Raw genomic sequence first — 15,710 nt, 5'->3', positions numbered from 1 at the left:
GCTGTGTTCATCTCAGTCCACAGCTCTGAGCTCTCTGTATGCCTCCTCACCCCCAAAACACCAGCTATAAATTTTACCAATGAATCACCAGCACAGTAGTTAGTAATAACCAATGTGACTCTGACTGTGTGATAAGGCAAATGACTGTACATGTCCTCTGACAGTTTGGGGCAATACTTAACTGTAATTAACCTAACATGACTCTAGATATCATTGTTGCCTCCCATCAATTTAGGCACCAAAGCTTCAACTAGCTGCAAAAATATGATCTTAAAAAGGGAGAAAATGTAGTTTCTAACACAGCAAGACTTTGAACATAACCTGCTTTCTGCTTCTCTCTCTCTTTCTTTTTTCTGAAATGAAGACTTAATTAAAAACTGAACACTCAGTATAAACCATGGGCCAAACTTGGTTCTGCACAGAGGTCACTAAAGATTGGATTTGGGACCATATTTTTAAACACAAAAGAAAGGTTCCTTACCTGTATTATTAGTACAGTAAATTAATAGGGATGAACACTAAAAACAATCTACTTTACCCATTACAGATAAAATCTGGCCCCCTCCTCCCAAAGTCAGTAGCAAAATCCCCATTGACATCAGTGGTGGCAGGATTTTACTCAATGGATGTACATTTTCAGAAGGCCTCCTTATTTATGCTTTCAAACTTTGTGAGTGGTTGTTCTGAATAGGCACCTCTATCCCTGGATTAACTGAGGAGTCTGCACATTCACTGCCATGGAAGTAAGAGCATTCCCTAGTCCCAGAGTAACATGAAGACACGTAGCTTTCTAGCAATACTGCAACAGCATTTGACAATGGAGGGATCGTGGAGGGTAACATTTCTGGGAGTTCTTAAAATTCCTAATCAGTTCAGACGCCACTGAGATATTGAGACCAACACAGAGGAGGCATTATACTCCCCTGAACGAGAAAGCAAATGGTGTCTACCAACCTTGAGCACTGTGACATACGGAGTCCCATTGGATCCATATTTACTGCCGTTGACTTCCACATGTTTCAGCCACTGGATGTGAGGCTGGGCATCACTGTACACTTTGCAATGGAATTCAACATCACTCCCTACCACCACCGTCTGGTTGGCAGGCAGTCCTGCCTGGAGGATAGGCCGGTGGGGTGACCTTTCTGAAATGAAAAGGGGGAACCCATGTTTAACCTCTCTTCCCATTCCACATGTCCCTCTGTTGCTTTCAGCACCACCACCAATGTCTGCATGGAAGCAGTAGTTTAACTGCTTGCAGTAGGGCTCATTAAAAGCCCTGGAGGAGCAAACCCAGAGACCAGTGCTCTCTGCTTACCTGCACGAGGAGCTGCAGCATAGGCTTCCCAAACCATGCCCCAGTCAACATGCCTCAATCAAGTTCGTGACAGTGAAAAGGCTGGTCAGTGTCCCTGCCCCTTTGCTGCTTGAATTCTGGCTGAGTGCCAGCTAGGTTTGCTATTATGTACCTGCAGCATCATTTCAGGGGGCAGGCTATGATGAAGCCCAAAAGCATTTTTGTACATAAGACATCGAAGATTCACTTGACAACCGTGTATCAGAAGTTACAAGGAAGTAGAGAAATCTTACCTAATACATCTAGCTGGTAAGTGTGCCTAATGCTGCCATACTTGTTCTCCACAACGCATGTGTAATTTCCTCGGTCTGATGGGACCACACTCTCCATCACGAGGCTCCACTGCTGATGCCGTAGCTACAGAAAGGGGGGGCAAGCGCCAGCCATAAGACACCACCAGCTAATATTTCATTGGACCATTGCAAACAATGAACAAATGACCAAAGACAATTGGCCTCTGTCTTTTATTCACAGGCTTCTTCACATTCACTCTGCTAGTGTTGCAGGGACTGCAGCACATGTATAAATCTAATGCATGACCATTTTAAAGACATCATCACAGGACCTAACCACATCAGAGGCTCATACAGCTGCACGTCCACTAACGTGATCTATGCCATTAAGTGCTAGCAATGCCCCTCTGCCACGTACATTGGCCAAACTGGACAGTCTCTGCGACAAAGGATTAATGGACACAAATCAGATCTTCGAAAAGGTATCACACAGAAACCTGATGGGGAACACTTTAACTTGCCTGAGCACTCTCTAACAGATCTAAAAGTGACTATATTACAAAGCAATTCAAAAAACAAGGCAGAGAGAGAAGTTGCAGAACATGCTTTCATTTACAGATTTGACACATGCGATCAAGGAATGAACAAAGACCTGAACTAGATGGGCTGCTACATTCTAGGGCTGTTAAATTATTTTAATTACTAATCAACTAGTCAATGGATTTTCCATCAACTAGTCGATTAGTTGATAAGTGGGGGAGCCACAGTGGGAGCTAACCGTGCTGCAACTCTACCTTTTAAATCTATTAAGAGCCAGCATCTGGGACGGATAGAGGCAGCAAGGGGCGGGGAAGTGACTAGTTGACTATCTGGTAAGCTTTTGCTTATCAGATAGTTGACTAGTCACTTACGTTGCTACTACATTCTATACCCTAATGACATCAAAAGCTAAGCACCAGGCACAAAAGCTAAGAACCAGGCCCACTCTCTTAGCCTCATTTAGCATGGACACTCTAATTGACAAGATTATTTTCCCTATTTTTTCCTTCTTTATCCCTCCTCATCCCCTCTCTTTCGCTGCAGGACTATTCATTGTTTTTTAAGTTTTTTTCATTTTAAAGACAATTTATGCTACAAACCTAATTGTAAAGGGGTCCTAACATAAGACTCCCGCCCAGTGAAGCAACTGGTTTTTTGGGACATTTTTTTTTTCTCATTTGTAGAGCACCTAGGGATCTTGGTCTACAACAAGAGCTCACATGTGCAATAGTAAAACAAATAATACATCATTGCATAGCTGCATATCCATGTTGTGCTTTTCTTTACAGAACTGAAAGAGGTTCAAAGGCATTTAATCAGATAGCACCACATAGTCCAGTCAACTGCGGTCCAGAGGTTAAATGGACTCCATGACTTTAAAGAACCACAACTCCCCTCCAAAATCCTTAACCTAACTTGTGTTACCAATATCTACTCTCCACCCACTAGGATGTTAAGGACTAGTCGATTATATGATAAGTAAATGCTTATTGGATAGTTGACAGACTAGTCTCTCTATAGTGACCTTCTCTCTATAGTGGATTGCATTACAGGCTTGACTCTGCACATTCCTCTTTATTCTTCTCTCGTAGGCATTTGTAAAACACCCATCTCTGTAGTATCTATGATCTGAATTCTGGTAAAGTTTGGCTCCAGATATGAAACACACGGCAGAGCTGTGTCATAAATCTGGACCCAAACACTCCAAACATCCAGCCATTTGCCTATTCTAGACAAAGTGCTCAACACCTTATTGCACGGGACTTAAGTTCTGGAGAAACGGGGTCTGAATACAGACTCAAACTGTGTCTCAGAGCCAGGTGCCTCATGTCACAGGTGTTTGGAAAGTTTTTTTAAAACAACAACTAAGGAAAAATAATACTCGAAAGCTAAGTCCAGACCCAAGGGATCACAAGGATGCTCCCAATTTTGGGCAGTTGCTGTTCTTGATAAACCATGAGAAACATGAAGTAACGTGGTGCAGACATTAATCAAATCAGTGAGATACTAGAAATCCCTCTGGTTTATTTGGTGTTGTCATTCTTGGCTCCTTGCAAGACAAACATTTGCAGACACACTTAAAAACTCAGCCTATGTTTGCTAGACTGGTATGCAAGCTGGTGCAATAGTCTGGGGAAGGGATAATCCTCAATCTCTCCCCCACCCGCTCCCCTATTCCCTTCTAGGGTCATTTAACACATACAGGCTTACAATATTATAGATTCCAGCAAGGATTTAACTATTAATTCTCTTTGGGAAATTTCATATAAGTCATATGAATTTCACTCCCCTGCCATTTAAGGATGAATTGTGCAGAATTTACTTCATCCATGTTTGGAAATCTTTTTCTATCCCCCCCCCACCCCCACTTTTCAGTTTTGATGCACACTAGATGGTATCTACAGGCAAAAAAGAGATTAGAATGTGATATTTAAAAAAAAAAAATCCAGACTTCCATGATACAAGTTCCAGCTTAATTCTGCTGGCTGCAGATTTAAAAACAGCAAAGTCTAAAGTATTCTAAATTCTGGAGAAAAAGAGAAACAGGATATATTCGTGATTCTAGGCTTTGCAGATTAATCCACTGGGCTCGATCCTTGGCTAGTATAAAATGTCCAAGCTCCACCAGCTGTCGATCTCTGGCCTAAATCCTGGGAGGGAAGCTCAATCGTACCTGAAGAGTTTAATTGTCAGTAAATAAAACAATGAGCTGATTTTTTACTTTCTAGTACAGATGCATACTGGCCTATTTACAATAGAAGAGAGTATCATAGCTCTAACAAGCTCAGGGGGAAAGAAACAGAGAAATGTCTCTGTACCTAGAGATTCTGAGAGATCTGTGCCTAGACAGACAGGGGGTTGAAACCAATATAACTGTAATGGGCCTCTCACTGTCTTTGATGGCTCTTTAAACATTTATTTATTGTTGGAAGGTCTCAATAAAGAAATAAAGCATGCTGGTGCAAGAGATGTTACTGTGAAGCAGAGGATAAAACTTTACTATCTAAACTCAAGCATAGATTCAAACCACAGAAAAGCAGGAAGTGGAATTACTTTTAACTTTAGGTTTAATTCTGCGATCATAATTTATTGCAGCTGTCATCACACATTTCTGTATGATGCCGTTAAAACTGCACACACAAGCCTGAAAGCAGTTTATGATGATCTGCACAGCATGTAATTAGTACAAAATGTTTGTGCTGCATTGGGTGACTTGGAACTGTTATCATCAGATGAGTTGCAGAGTACCACCTCTCTGATTCTCCTCACTTCTTAACTTCTCCAAAGATCAAGAACTGGCTGTGTAATCTTGTTCACAAACCACAATGTAATTTCAGTGCTGATAAGGAAGCTTCAAAGATTAAAGGGAAACAGTCATATTCAGCTTTTCGAGGAGCGCAGCCTGAGAGAAGAGGGAGGAAAACAGTGTGGAAAGAGATTTTTCTCCCTTGTGACTCTGTTGTGTTTATAACCATCCCACCAGCTATTCTATTCTACAAAATGGTAAACAGGAAGGCATGTGATATAGTACAAAGGGGATATAGGTGGAAGGGGGACACAAAAGCAACCAATTTTCCTGCTACGTTGCTGCCTTATTTTGATCTACAATTTCAATGTGGTGCAGAAACTGCTGGTTAGATAACTCATCTGGTCAGGCAATCATTTCGTGGGGTTTAGTGTCCGCGGACTTTGTAGACATCATGGATGCAATACCTTCGAAATCACACTGCCCACCTGCCCCTCTTTGGCATTACCCAGGGCAAAGGGGCTTCCATTGGTTCACAAGTCAATCATTTACATCACATGAATGTTAATGATCCCAAACAGAACCCAGTCCCTTCAGGGCTTGCATTTAGGGACATCAGTGGTTAACTGGTTAACGGACAAGCCTCACCCATAACAGGTTTCAGTTAACTGTAGGGGCTGGAGCAGCTTCCCGCTTGCACTACAAAAGGGGCTGCGCCAGCTCCGTAGGCAGGGGCGGCTCTGGCCATCCACAGGTTACACGCTCACTCCCTGGGAGAGAGGCTTTGCTGCAGGTTCTGCAATATAAAGTTGATATAAAAGCTTTATACTGAAGAGCCAACAGCACGTGTAACCGCTAGGATTTTTTAGTGGTTAGATGGTTACATTTTTAAATGACTGTTTACATTCCTACTCCCGTTACGTGTCTGAGAGAGAGAGAGAGAGAGAGACAGAGAGAGAGATGCTTAAGAGCTTAGTCCAGTGTCTGATCTCTGTTACATGGACGTAAGCCAGGAATCTCTTTACTGATTTCGGTGGCATCACACTCTGGGTACACCCTTCTGTAATTTGGCTAAAACCTGTCTTTGTACCTTGGATCTAGTTATGGCGCCTCGCACAGCAATACTCCAGGACTTTTTTATTAGGTTCTTTTTTAAACAAAAAAAGACTAGAAACACACACAAATGCTCGGAGTTGGTCTACCCCCTAAACAGGCAGCAGCTAGTGTTAACACTTGAGCATCTGAACAATTATTATGCTCAAAAAGATTCCCATTCAGACACAGTCACTGTGGTTCATGATGACATACGCTGATCTCCTCCTCTCTCACTTCTGACAAAGTCGCCCGGGGTTATGAGCAATACTAAGTGAAACCCAATTTATACATAATTTAGGCAAAACATTTTGAGGACAAAAAAAGGTCATATGCCCTAATGCTCATGGAAATGCTCACTTGCCCTTCAGACTTGTTCAGTGAACACTAGAACCGACTGATCCGTCAATCATAGACCCAAGGATGAACAAACACAGCATGGTCAAGATCAGACCCTCAATGCCTTACTTTGATGCCCCCAATTCGATGCTCTCCCTTGAATTCTTTGCCATTTTTCAGCCAGTATATGGATGGGGTGGGGTTGCCTGCTGCAGGGCAACGGAAGCGAACGGTATTTGCAGCTGGTACAGCTAGCAGCTTCTTTTCCATCCTCTCTGAACGGGTCCAATAAGGAGCACCTGAGAAACGAGAGACAAAACAAACAGGCTTATTTCTGGGCTTCAGCATACCTGGAAGAAACTAAATTGCTCCCTACTTTAGTTAAGATGAATTACAATGAAATACTTTCCAGCCAAATAATTTTCACAAATACAACCATGCTGTCTACATACAAGACTTGTTTGCAGCCAGGTTCTGTTCTTGATAACACCAGTGTAAATCTAGAGGAACTCCAATGTAATCAACCATTGGAGTCATTCCAGATTAGGATCAGAATCTGGCCCTCAGACTCTACAAATGACAGCAGAATGCCAGCCAAGAACTGTGGGTGGCGGGAAGGTGCTGGGATTGCAAAAGAGTGATGATCGCCCAGCAATGAGTCAAGGTAAAGTAATGTTAGCAAAAGCACTGAAGGAGTTTGCCTGTAAATAAAGGGGAACGTGTCCCATGCCTGTTACAAAAAAGACAAAAACCAAACTTCAAACCGGTTTATCATGTTTACATTCTTAAACTACAAGTGATCTCAGTTTTAAGGATTCATGTTACTTGTGAACAGGGATTAGTTTTTAATACTGCTGTTAACACACGATACTTCTATAATTTGCCTTAAGTAGACAGCAATGATGCTTGGCACTTGCTACAACCATTACATATTAACTCCGAATTAAGGTAGTGGCAGAAAACTCATTACACTGGGGGTTGAGGGGAGGTGCATAAAGAGTCTCCTGAGATGTGATTTCTGCCTAAGAAAATATTATGGGGTTGTATTTCTGGGTGGTTTTTACATCACCCTGTGGGCTACATTCTGATGCATCTGGCTCCCAGTAAACTCAAGGAGACGCAGGCAGGCAGAATTTGGCCCTTATGGCTTCCAGTGGTTGTGAGAAGAAAGAAAGGCTGGCAGCTACAACTAAGTCAATGGACTGCCAGCCCCAGAGATGCAGGGCATGCAAACCAGTTGTTACAAGAGGAAGACGTGTCTTTCACGCAGACAGGGGCTGATCCTGTGAGAATGGTGTCTGAGCACATCAAGGCCTTTAAACTCCTCAGTCTGTCTCATTGGCAGGATAACAGCCTCACTTCTTTCCATGGCTACCCTGCCCCAAACCAGCGAAGTGGCTTAGGAGCCTGCATTTCAAATGCAAAATCACCCAGGTCCCACTGGAAAAAAAAAAATCAAGGATTTTCACTGTTCCAACATCTTGCTGCCAGCCATAATGAATTTCAATGACACTGGAAATTAATGGGATTTTTAAAGTGTTACTCAATCTCCTCTCCTTTTTTAAAGCCTTGTCTCCACTGACTTTTTGGCCTCATTTTTTCCTGCCATTACTAAAAATTGCAGACACCCGGGTGGGAACATTAGCATGGACAATGCACCATCTGCCATTTAGACACAGTCATGCCTGGAAATTCTGTGAAATGGATTAGACAACATGGGGGTAACAAGCCAATATGTTCCTGGAGATCTGTCCACATTAGGGCTCTAACCACTGAGTTTAATGCTATGATCTGTCACAACTTGATTGTAGGCCACTTCATAGCCCTGTGCCTCAGTTTCTCATCTGTGAAATGCAGGGTGAACATCATTGGCATTTGAGAGGCACTATAGTGCTCAGAGCCACACAGGTACACAGACCAGTTGGCATTAAGACTTGGATGGACGTAGCCTCACAGTGACTTGTACATCCTCTTGTAGGAGATTATCCCAGTCCCAAATCACCTCGCAGGCATCTACACTGACATGTTTCAGACTGCAGCACAATAAATGAGTAGCGTCAATTTTCACACAGCAGGAGGGTGCCATGCTACTCTCTTTTATTTTTCTCAGCTCCAGTGCGTAATCAAGGCTTGCTGTGGCAGAGCAGCCGTGGGTCAATAGTAAATCGCAGCTACCGTCCAATGGATTAGAAACTACCTACTGCGTGCGTGTGCGTGTCAGCTCTGAGAAATGCTGCCACTTAGGCTTTCATTCCTATTAAAGCCCTCAATAATTCTGGGCCTTTGCCCAGTTTTGTATCTTTCTTAAGGAACCAGGGTGTGCCCAGACTATAATCGCTGTAACTTCATGCTTTGCTTAGCTCTGCAAACTTGATTGAAGGGGACAGATCCTTAGCTGCTGTAAACTGTTACAGCTCCAGTGAAGTCACTATGTGTGGCTATATTTTATATCCCATATGTGGACCCAAAATGTAGCACATACAAAAAGTGCCACTTTTATTAGCCAGGTAAACTACTCTAGGCTTCATATTTCTTCTTCTGAGGTCTCAGAACATCTCAGAAACATGCCTGTATTAAACTGGCTGGATGATTTTGAAGCTACAAGTGCCCACGTCTAACTTGGAAAGTCGTTGCCTCTTGCTGATTCTTAATTCAGCATTTCATTTTAATTCCAGGCAAAACTTTTAAGCGCTGTGGAATCCCCTGGAACCCACACCTAAAACTGAGAGTTATTTTTTCCTCTGTTAAATTACCAGTTTATTCCTCCCCAGCACAGACTGATTATTTACATAGGTTTAGTGCGTCATGTTTCTACTTGTTTCTAGAAAAACAAAAACAGAGTTGATCTTACATCATAGAGCCCGACCTGCCCTATCTTTACCAGCACATCAAATGCCTGAGGTCATTTTTTCCTGATCTGGATGCTGGAGTTTATCTGGTCTGAGCTACAAGAACTTGCTTGCAAATGCCTCAAGCACTTGCGTCACCTAGCCTGCAAAGCTTTGCCCAATAGGAGAAAGGAGGGGACAGGATTAATTAGCAAGCACTTTCTTCTACAACCTTGTGCTGGGAGCATCACCGTATCCACATGTCTATATGCCACCCCAAAAGAAAGTTGCCCAAGACACTATGCTTGCACAATGTCACCAGATTTTAGCAAGCACAGCAGGAATGGAAGTGCCAACTTCCCTGGCTCTCCTGGAGAGGTGCTAACCTCACTGTTAACAGTGAGTCCAGGACTCAGGCATTCAAGGATGGGAGAATGCCCTTTGCACCCTCTTCATCTTTATGTGCATCCATGAAGGGTTGGGAACAATTAAGCATGTAAGGTGAGCTTCCTGGACTCAAATGGGACAAGAAATTCATCCTCACTCTTGAGGATGCGGTTTGGTAGTGTGAACACTCGCCTATTTCGAAATAACGGGTTATTCTGAAATAACTCCCCAGTGTAGACATGCCCTAAGAGCCCTCACGATCTAATCCGACTGCCAACTTTCTCCTACCGGACATAGCTTTCCAAGGCCAGAAGCACTGTGATCACACAATCTGACTTGTATAACACAAGCCACAGAACTTCCCCAAAATAATTCCTCATGCAGATCTTTAGAAAGATAACCCTAACCTGGTTTCAGAAATGATCAGGGAGGGAGAATCCACGATGGCTCTGGGTAAATTGTGCACTCAAGCAGCCACTCAAGAGAGATTCCAATGCTGCCCAGCTGATTAGCAGGGCACCCACAGTTAGGTTCTTTGTTTCTACAAGTGGTGCACATTCGCACATGCCTCAGTGCACATAAAACATTTATTCTGTACATGGATGGAAAAGACTTGAGGGAACACTGGCTTGCGGATTCAAGGGCCCAAGGAATTGGCAAGCAAGTTCTTACAATATAGGCTACGTAAACTGCACCAACCAGCATGCAATTGTAGCATCTGCAAACGTAAGACACAAATTCCGTGTCGCTGTAGCTGCCCTGCCTTGCTGGAAAGCCATCAGGTTGTGGGAAGGAGGTGGAAGCTGTAGACTCAGGAAAGCACATCTCTATTTGCAGAGAACAGCTGTATTGTTTGCACTGCTCTCAACTCTAATTTGTTTTAATGCTTCATCAACCAGACTACAGACCACATGGACCCAAATATTTCAACAGCCTTTCAACCGCTGTAATCATGAAGAATGAGTATTAATGGCCTGATTCTGCCCTCATATATGCATAAAGCGCACTTGTTGACGCCAGTGTGAGCTGTTTATGCAAATCAGAAGTCAGAATCTGGTCCTACCAGCAAAATAACCCTCCTTTCACCCAGTGTTTTAATATTACAGGATTAGGTCACAGCCTGAATTGCGGGAGATCGGGAGCAGTGGTTCCCAACTGTTTTTATACCGCAGACTACCAAACCCAAATGTTTGGGGGACCAGTAACATTTTATTTGCATATTTGCGTGCTCCAACAGCGGAGGGGTGTGTGGGGGGGTGCGAGGCGGAGGCTGTAGCGCCCTGGAAGCCAGCTGCTGTGCAGCAGCTCAGGGGGTCAGGGTGTACACTAGCCATGGCACCCAGAGCTGCTGCAAACAGCTGGCTTCAGCTCCGGCAGCCACCACAGCCCGGCAGCCAGTGGTTCAGAATGCTGATCTAGAGAATGGCACGGATGGATCTGGCATCTAGGTTTACACCAGCTTAAGGCTTTGGCTCAGTTACCTGGTAGCAACACTTGGTTCACATCATCATTGTATATCGGTCTCCCATGATATTCTTATTGATAAACTAGGCAAATATAACTTAGATAGGGCCACGATAAGGTGGGTGCATAATTGGCTGGATAACCGTAGTCAGAGAGTTGTTGTTAATGCTTCTAAATCCTGCTGGAAAGGGATAACAAGTGGAGTTCCTCAAGGGTCTGTTTTGGGACCCGTACTGTTCAATATCTTCATCAATGATGTAGATATTGGGATAGAGAGTACGCTTATTAAGTTTGCAGATGATACCAAACTGGGTGGGGTTGCAACTTCTTTGGAGGATAGGGACATAATTCAAAATGACCTTAGCAAGTTAGAGAAATGGTCAGAGGTAAACAGGATGAGGTTTAATAAAGAGAAATGCAAAGTGCTCCACTTAGGAAGGAACAATCAGTTCCATACATACAAGATGGGAAGCGACTGTCTAGGAAGGAGCATGGCGGAAAGGGATCTAGGGATCATAGTGGACCACAAGTTGAATATGAGTCAACAGTGTGATGCTGTTGCAAAAAAAGCAAATATGATTCTAGGTTGTATCAACAGGTGTGTTGTAAGCAAAACTCGTGAAGTCATTCTGCAGCTCTACTCTGCACTAGTTAGGCCTCAGCTGGAGTACTGTGTCCAGTTCTGGGCGCCACATTTCAAGAAAGATGTGGAGAAATTGGAAAGGGTACAGAGAAGAGCGACAAGAATGATTAAAGGTTTAGAGAACATGACCTATGAAGCCAGGCTTCATGAACTGGGCTTGTTTAGTTTGGAAAAAAGAAGATTAAGGGGGGACATGATAGCGGTTTTCAAATATCTAAAAGGGTGTCACAAGGAGGAAGGAGAAAATTGGTTCCTCTTGGTTTCTGAGGACAGGATAAGGAGTAATGGGCTTAAAGTGCAGCAGGGGAGGTTTAGATTGGACATTAGGAAAAAATTCCTAACTGTCAGGGTGGTCAAATATTGGAATAAATTGCCAAGGGAGGTGGTGGAATCTCCCTCTCTGGAGATATTTAAGAACAGGTTAGATAGACATCTGTCAGGGATGGTGTAGACGGAGCTTGGTCCTGCCTTGAGGGCGGGGGGCTGGACTCGATGACCTCTCGAGGTCCCTTCCAGTCCTATTATTCTATGATTAACTGTGTTGTAACTAGACTGGGGACAACCTGGCTACAACCAGCTCCCCTGCAGAGTCCACAGGCATGACAGGGAGAAGGCCTAAGTGGCAGATCACATGGTAGCTGCAAGCTTATTCGCAACAGCCCAGGGGAATGAACAGGGGTTTGCCAGCTTTGTGGGGCCTTGATCCTCCAGCTGCTGACTTCCTTTATTTCAGGTGCACAATATCTGCTTAGTGTATTTGTGCAGAGATACCAAATTTTTAAAGAAGTGCATGGAGTCATCCCTTAATTGACACGTTTGCTGCTCCTGGAGTTCCGAGTGCCAGCTAAAAGGCTTGAAAGTAGGGATGCCAGATGGTTTCAACAAAAATACCGGACACACTTGACATTACATCACAATCTACATTACATCTTATTTAGAAAATACCGGACATTTATACTTTCTCATTTATATTTTCTCAATTTGTTTCCCCGAACAGAAAGCTCAAATGCTGGACTGTCCGGTTCAAATCGGACACCTGGCAACCCTACAGGACAGGCCAAAGTTCAGTTCTGAACTTCCCAAACAAAAGGCACTGCAGCCAGATCAACGTTCACTTCCAAGTGAGTTAGGATTTCATGAGAGAAGTTCAGGTTACATCAGTCACTGACAGCTAGGGTTGCCAGGTGTCCGGTTTTGAACCGGACAGTCCGGTACTTGAGCTTTCTGTCCAGGGAAACAAATTGAGAAAATACTGGACATATAAAGATCTGGTATTTTCTAATTAAGTACGTTTTATTATTATTATGAATATCAGTACATAGTTGCATAATGCCTGGCTGGCAGACATGCTCATATTGCGTGAGTGTGTCTACCAGTCAGGCAGCACACAACTACGCAGTGGAGAGGAGAGGACGGGGGGAGGATGGAATCTTGGGGGCTGGACTCACCCATGCACCCCGCTAGGACCATGCTTCCTGTTGGCTGGCTCCTTCCCCCGATCTCCCCCAGCTCCCCCAGCCAACTCTGCTTCCCGCCAGCTGTCCTTCCATCTCACCCCCTCTTCCCCCCGATTTCCCCTGGCCAGTCCCACTCCCCCCAAACTTCCTCCAGGCCACCCCACACCCCCATCTGAGATCACGTGTGTCCGGTATTTTTTTGAAATAATCTGGTAACCCTACTGACAACAAACACAGCCCCTGAAATCAGAGGATATTTTATGGCTGGACACAGCAGGGAGCAGGATTGGGCCCTTAAAGCTCACAAGGCAAAGGAGGGAGTGCTGTGGCAGGAGCAGGAGCAGACCCACAGTGATTACACTAATTGCTCTATTCCACATGACTGCACTTTCATAAAAGGGTCTCTAAAATCTTGGGATCTCCCATGCTGAAGTCCCACCCTGGTGTAATTTGGAAACAGCTAGTCAGGCTTGGACAGAGAATAAATATCTATGGCAGTGTCCTACTTAAAGTGTGTTCATTCTTGCTCTCCAGGGAAGCTAACAGAATGACAGTATGTTTAGTTTAACATGCATGTGGATTGCTTTTAATTTTTTTGGGAGAAAAACACTGCTAAGTTTCCTGTGAAATGCAAATCATAAACTCCTGTGAGTGCAAATACATGCAGTAAATCTACATGCACTGATGTGAGAAATGGAACTGCAAATATTATCTAGATCCTTTCCAATAATCAGATGCTAAACCTAATGATTCACTTTATTTGTTAAAGATTCTTACCACCTATCCTATTTGAATGACCAATTATAGAAAGAGGAGCAATACTTGGAATAATTAATGTAGCTGAGCACTCATTTAACAATTAGGCCTTGCCAGGAAATTCTGCACCAGACTGGAAAGTCTAATTGTGTAATTTCCCCAGCTGACGCCTCTGAGTACACAGTCAGATTTAATTGGAGATTACTGTTGGTTCTTTGAAGGTGCTTGGGCTAGCCAGCAGGGAGTTCTAATAAATAGATAAAATAGGAGAGATGGGAGAGGAGGGCCTGAAAGAAGAGTTTGGTTTTAGAACCAGAACAGTTGTAGATATCTTAGGTGCTGCACAACAGATCACAATTTGTAATTTGTTGCAGCAAATCTGTGATTCGCTTTAAAAGTTACAGATGATAGTTCCATGTGCTTTTTTTTTTTAAAGTGGGGTTCACCTCCAATTTCATTGTTAAGAGCAGAGGATTAGAAGAAGATGAAAGTAGCAGAGAACTCTACGAATATGTATTGCCTCAGCGTTCTGCAGGGTTTCTGCATTGTGTGTCCTGAGACTCTTTGCTTCATTTCCACCACCAATATTTCCAGCCCCAATAATTCAAAAAATTACAAGCCAGACTCCAAAAGCTCATGAGATTGGCTTAAAAACCACAACATTAACAAAAGCACACTCTTGGGGTGAGGTGGATGTTCTATTTCCCTTCTCATCCTGGAACCCTCAGAGGATCACATTTCAAGCTTTTTCTCTGCAGCCATGAGAGCTAGAAAGACTATTTAAAAAACAAAATCAGAAGGAAGTAAGCTGAGAGTCTCACAATCACATGAATTCAGGAACTGGCGTGTTAAGACAATCCCCCGCATTGTGAGACTCCTGATACAATCGTGGACTGATAATTAAAGGCCACAATATTCTCCTCCCTGTGGGGAAAGCCTGAGAGTGTGTTGGGGAGGAAGAAACTCCACCAGATTCCCATCGAGGTCTCTTCCGTCAGGCAAGTTCCTATGGAAGGGCCAAGGACAAAGGTGGGCAAAAGGGCCTCCGTGGACCAGATCCTTGCTTCCTTTGCCCCTTCATAGTGCCACGTGCTCCTCGCAGGGCAGGAGGCGGCTTCCTGAGCTCCTCCGCCCCCGGACTCTGATTGGCCTGGGGGGCAGGGGAATGTGCCAAGCCTCTTCCAGAGCACGGGTGCCTAGTAGGGTTGCCAGATCGTTTCAACAAAAATACCAGGCACACTTGACATTACATCACAATCTACATTACATCTTTATTTAGAAAATACCAGACATTTATACTCTCTCAATTTATTTCCCGAACAGAAAGCTCAAATACTCCACTGTCCGGTTCAAAACCGGATACCTGGCAACCCTAGTGCCTAGTGGGAAGAGGGGGCAAAACGGCTCTCCTACCCTATTATGGTCTGGGGGTAGGGCTGCCCCGTCCCTTCCTGTTAAGGGTTGCCAGGTGTCTGGTATTGACCCGGACAGTCTGCTATTTTCGCCTCCTGTCCAGTAAAAAAAATTCAGAAAATACTGGACACCTAAAATGCCCGGTATTTCCTCCCCCTTCCCCCCCCCCCCCCCCCGCCAGGTGGCGAAAATACCGGACACCTAGCAACCCTATGACACACTCAGAAACCGCCCTCCCTCCCTCGCTTACATGGTTCCACAGGGGCTTATCTTGTGGCTAAAACAGGAAAACAAAATGGCTGCCACCAAAAAACCATGCTGATTTTTTTTTTGGCTTAATAACTGCTGTCGGGGGTCTCTTTCTTTTTCCTCAACAACTTTGGTCTCTCCCCCCCCCCCCCAATAATTTCCCCCCGGTGTTTTTTTGGTGGGGGAGGGGGATGTTCGGTATTTTG

General features: G+C 44.1%; 1 protein-coding gene across 7 annotated transcripts in view; it reads right to left on the bottom strand.

The window, feature by feature from the left end:
* The window catches only part of FGFR3 (fibroblast growth factor receptor 3), a 346,288-nt gene that overhangs the window by 25,503 nt on the left and 305,075 nt on the right, over nt 1–15,710 (bottom strand). For all 7 annotated transcript variants that reach the window (XM_089777768.1, XM_089777767.1, XM_075930897.2 and 4 more), the window contains 3 exons: nt 6,437–6,606; nt 1,591–1,714; nt 955–1,145 (listed from right to left, as the gene is read on the bottom strand). In XM_089777768.1, coding sequence (XP_089633894.1) covers nt 955–1,145; nt 1,591–1,714; nt 6,437–6,606 — 485 coding nt within the window. The remainder of the gene's footprint in view (nt 1–954; nt 1,146–1,590; nt 1,715–6,436; nt 6,607–15,710) is intronic.

The sequence above is a fragment of the Pelodiscus sinensis genome, chromosome 4 (assembly GCF_052426305.1).
Source record: "Pelodiscus sinensis isolate ZL-2025 chromosome 4, ASM5242630v1, whole genome shotgun sequence".
NCBI classification, from domain to species: Eukaryota; Metazoa; Chordata; order Testudines; family Trionychidae; genus Pelodiscus; species Pelodiscus sinensis.
This window is presented reverse-complemented; position numbering and strand designations above follow the sequence as displayed.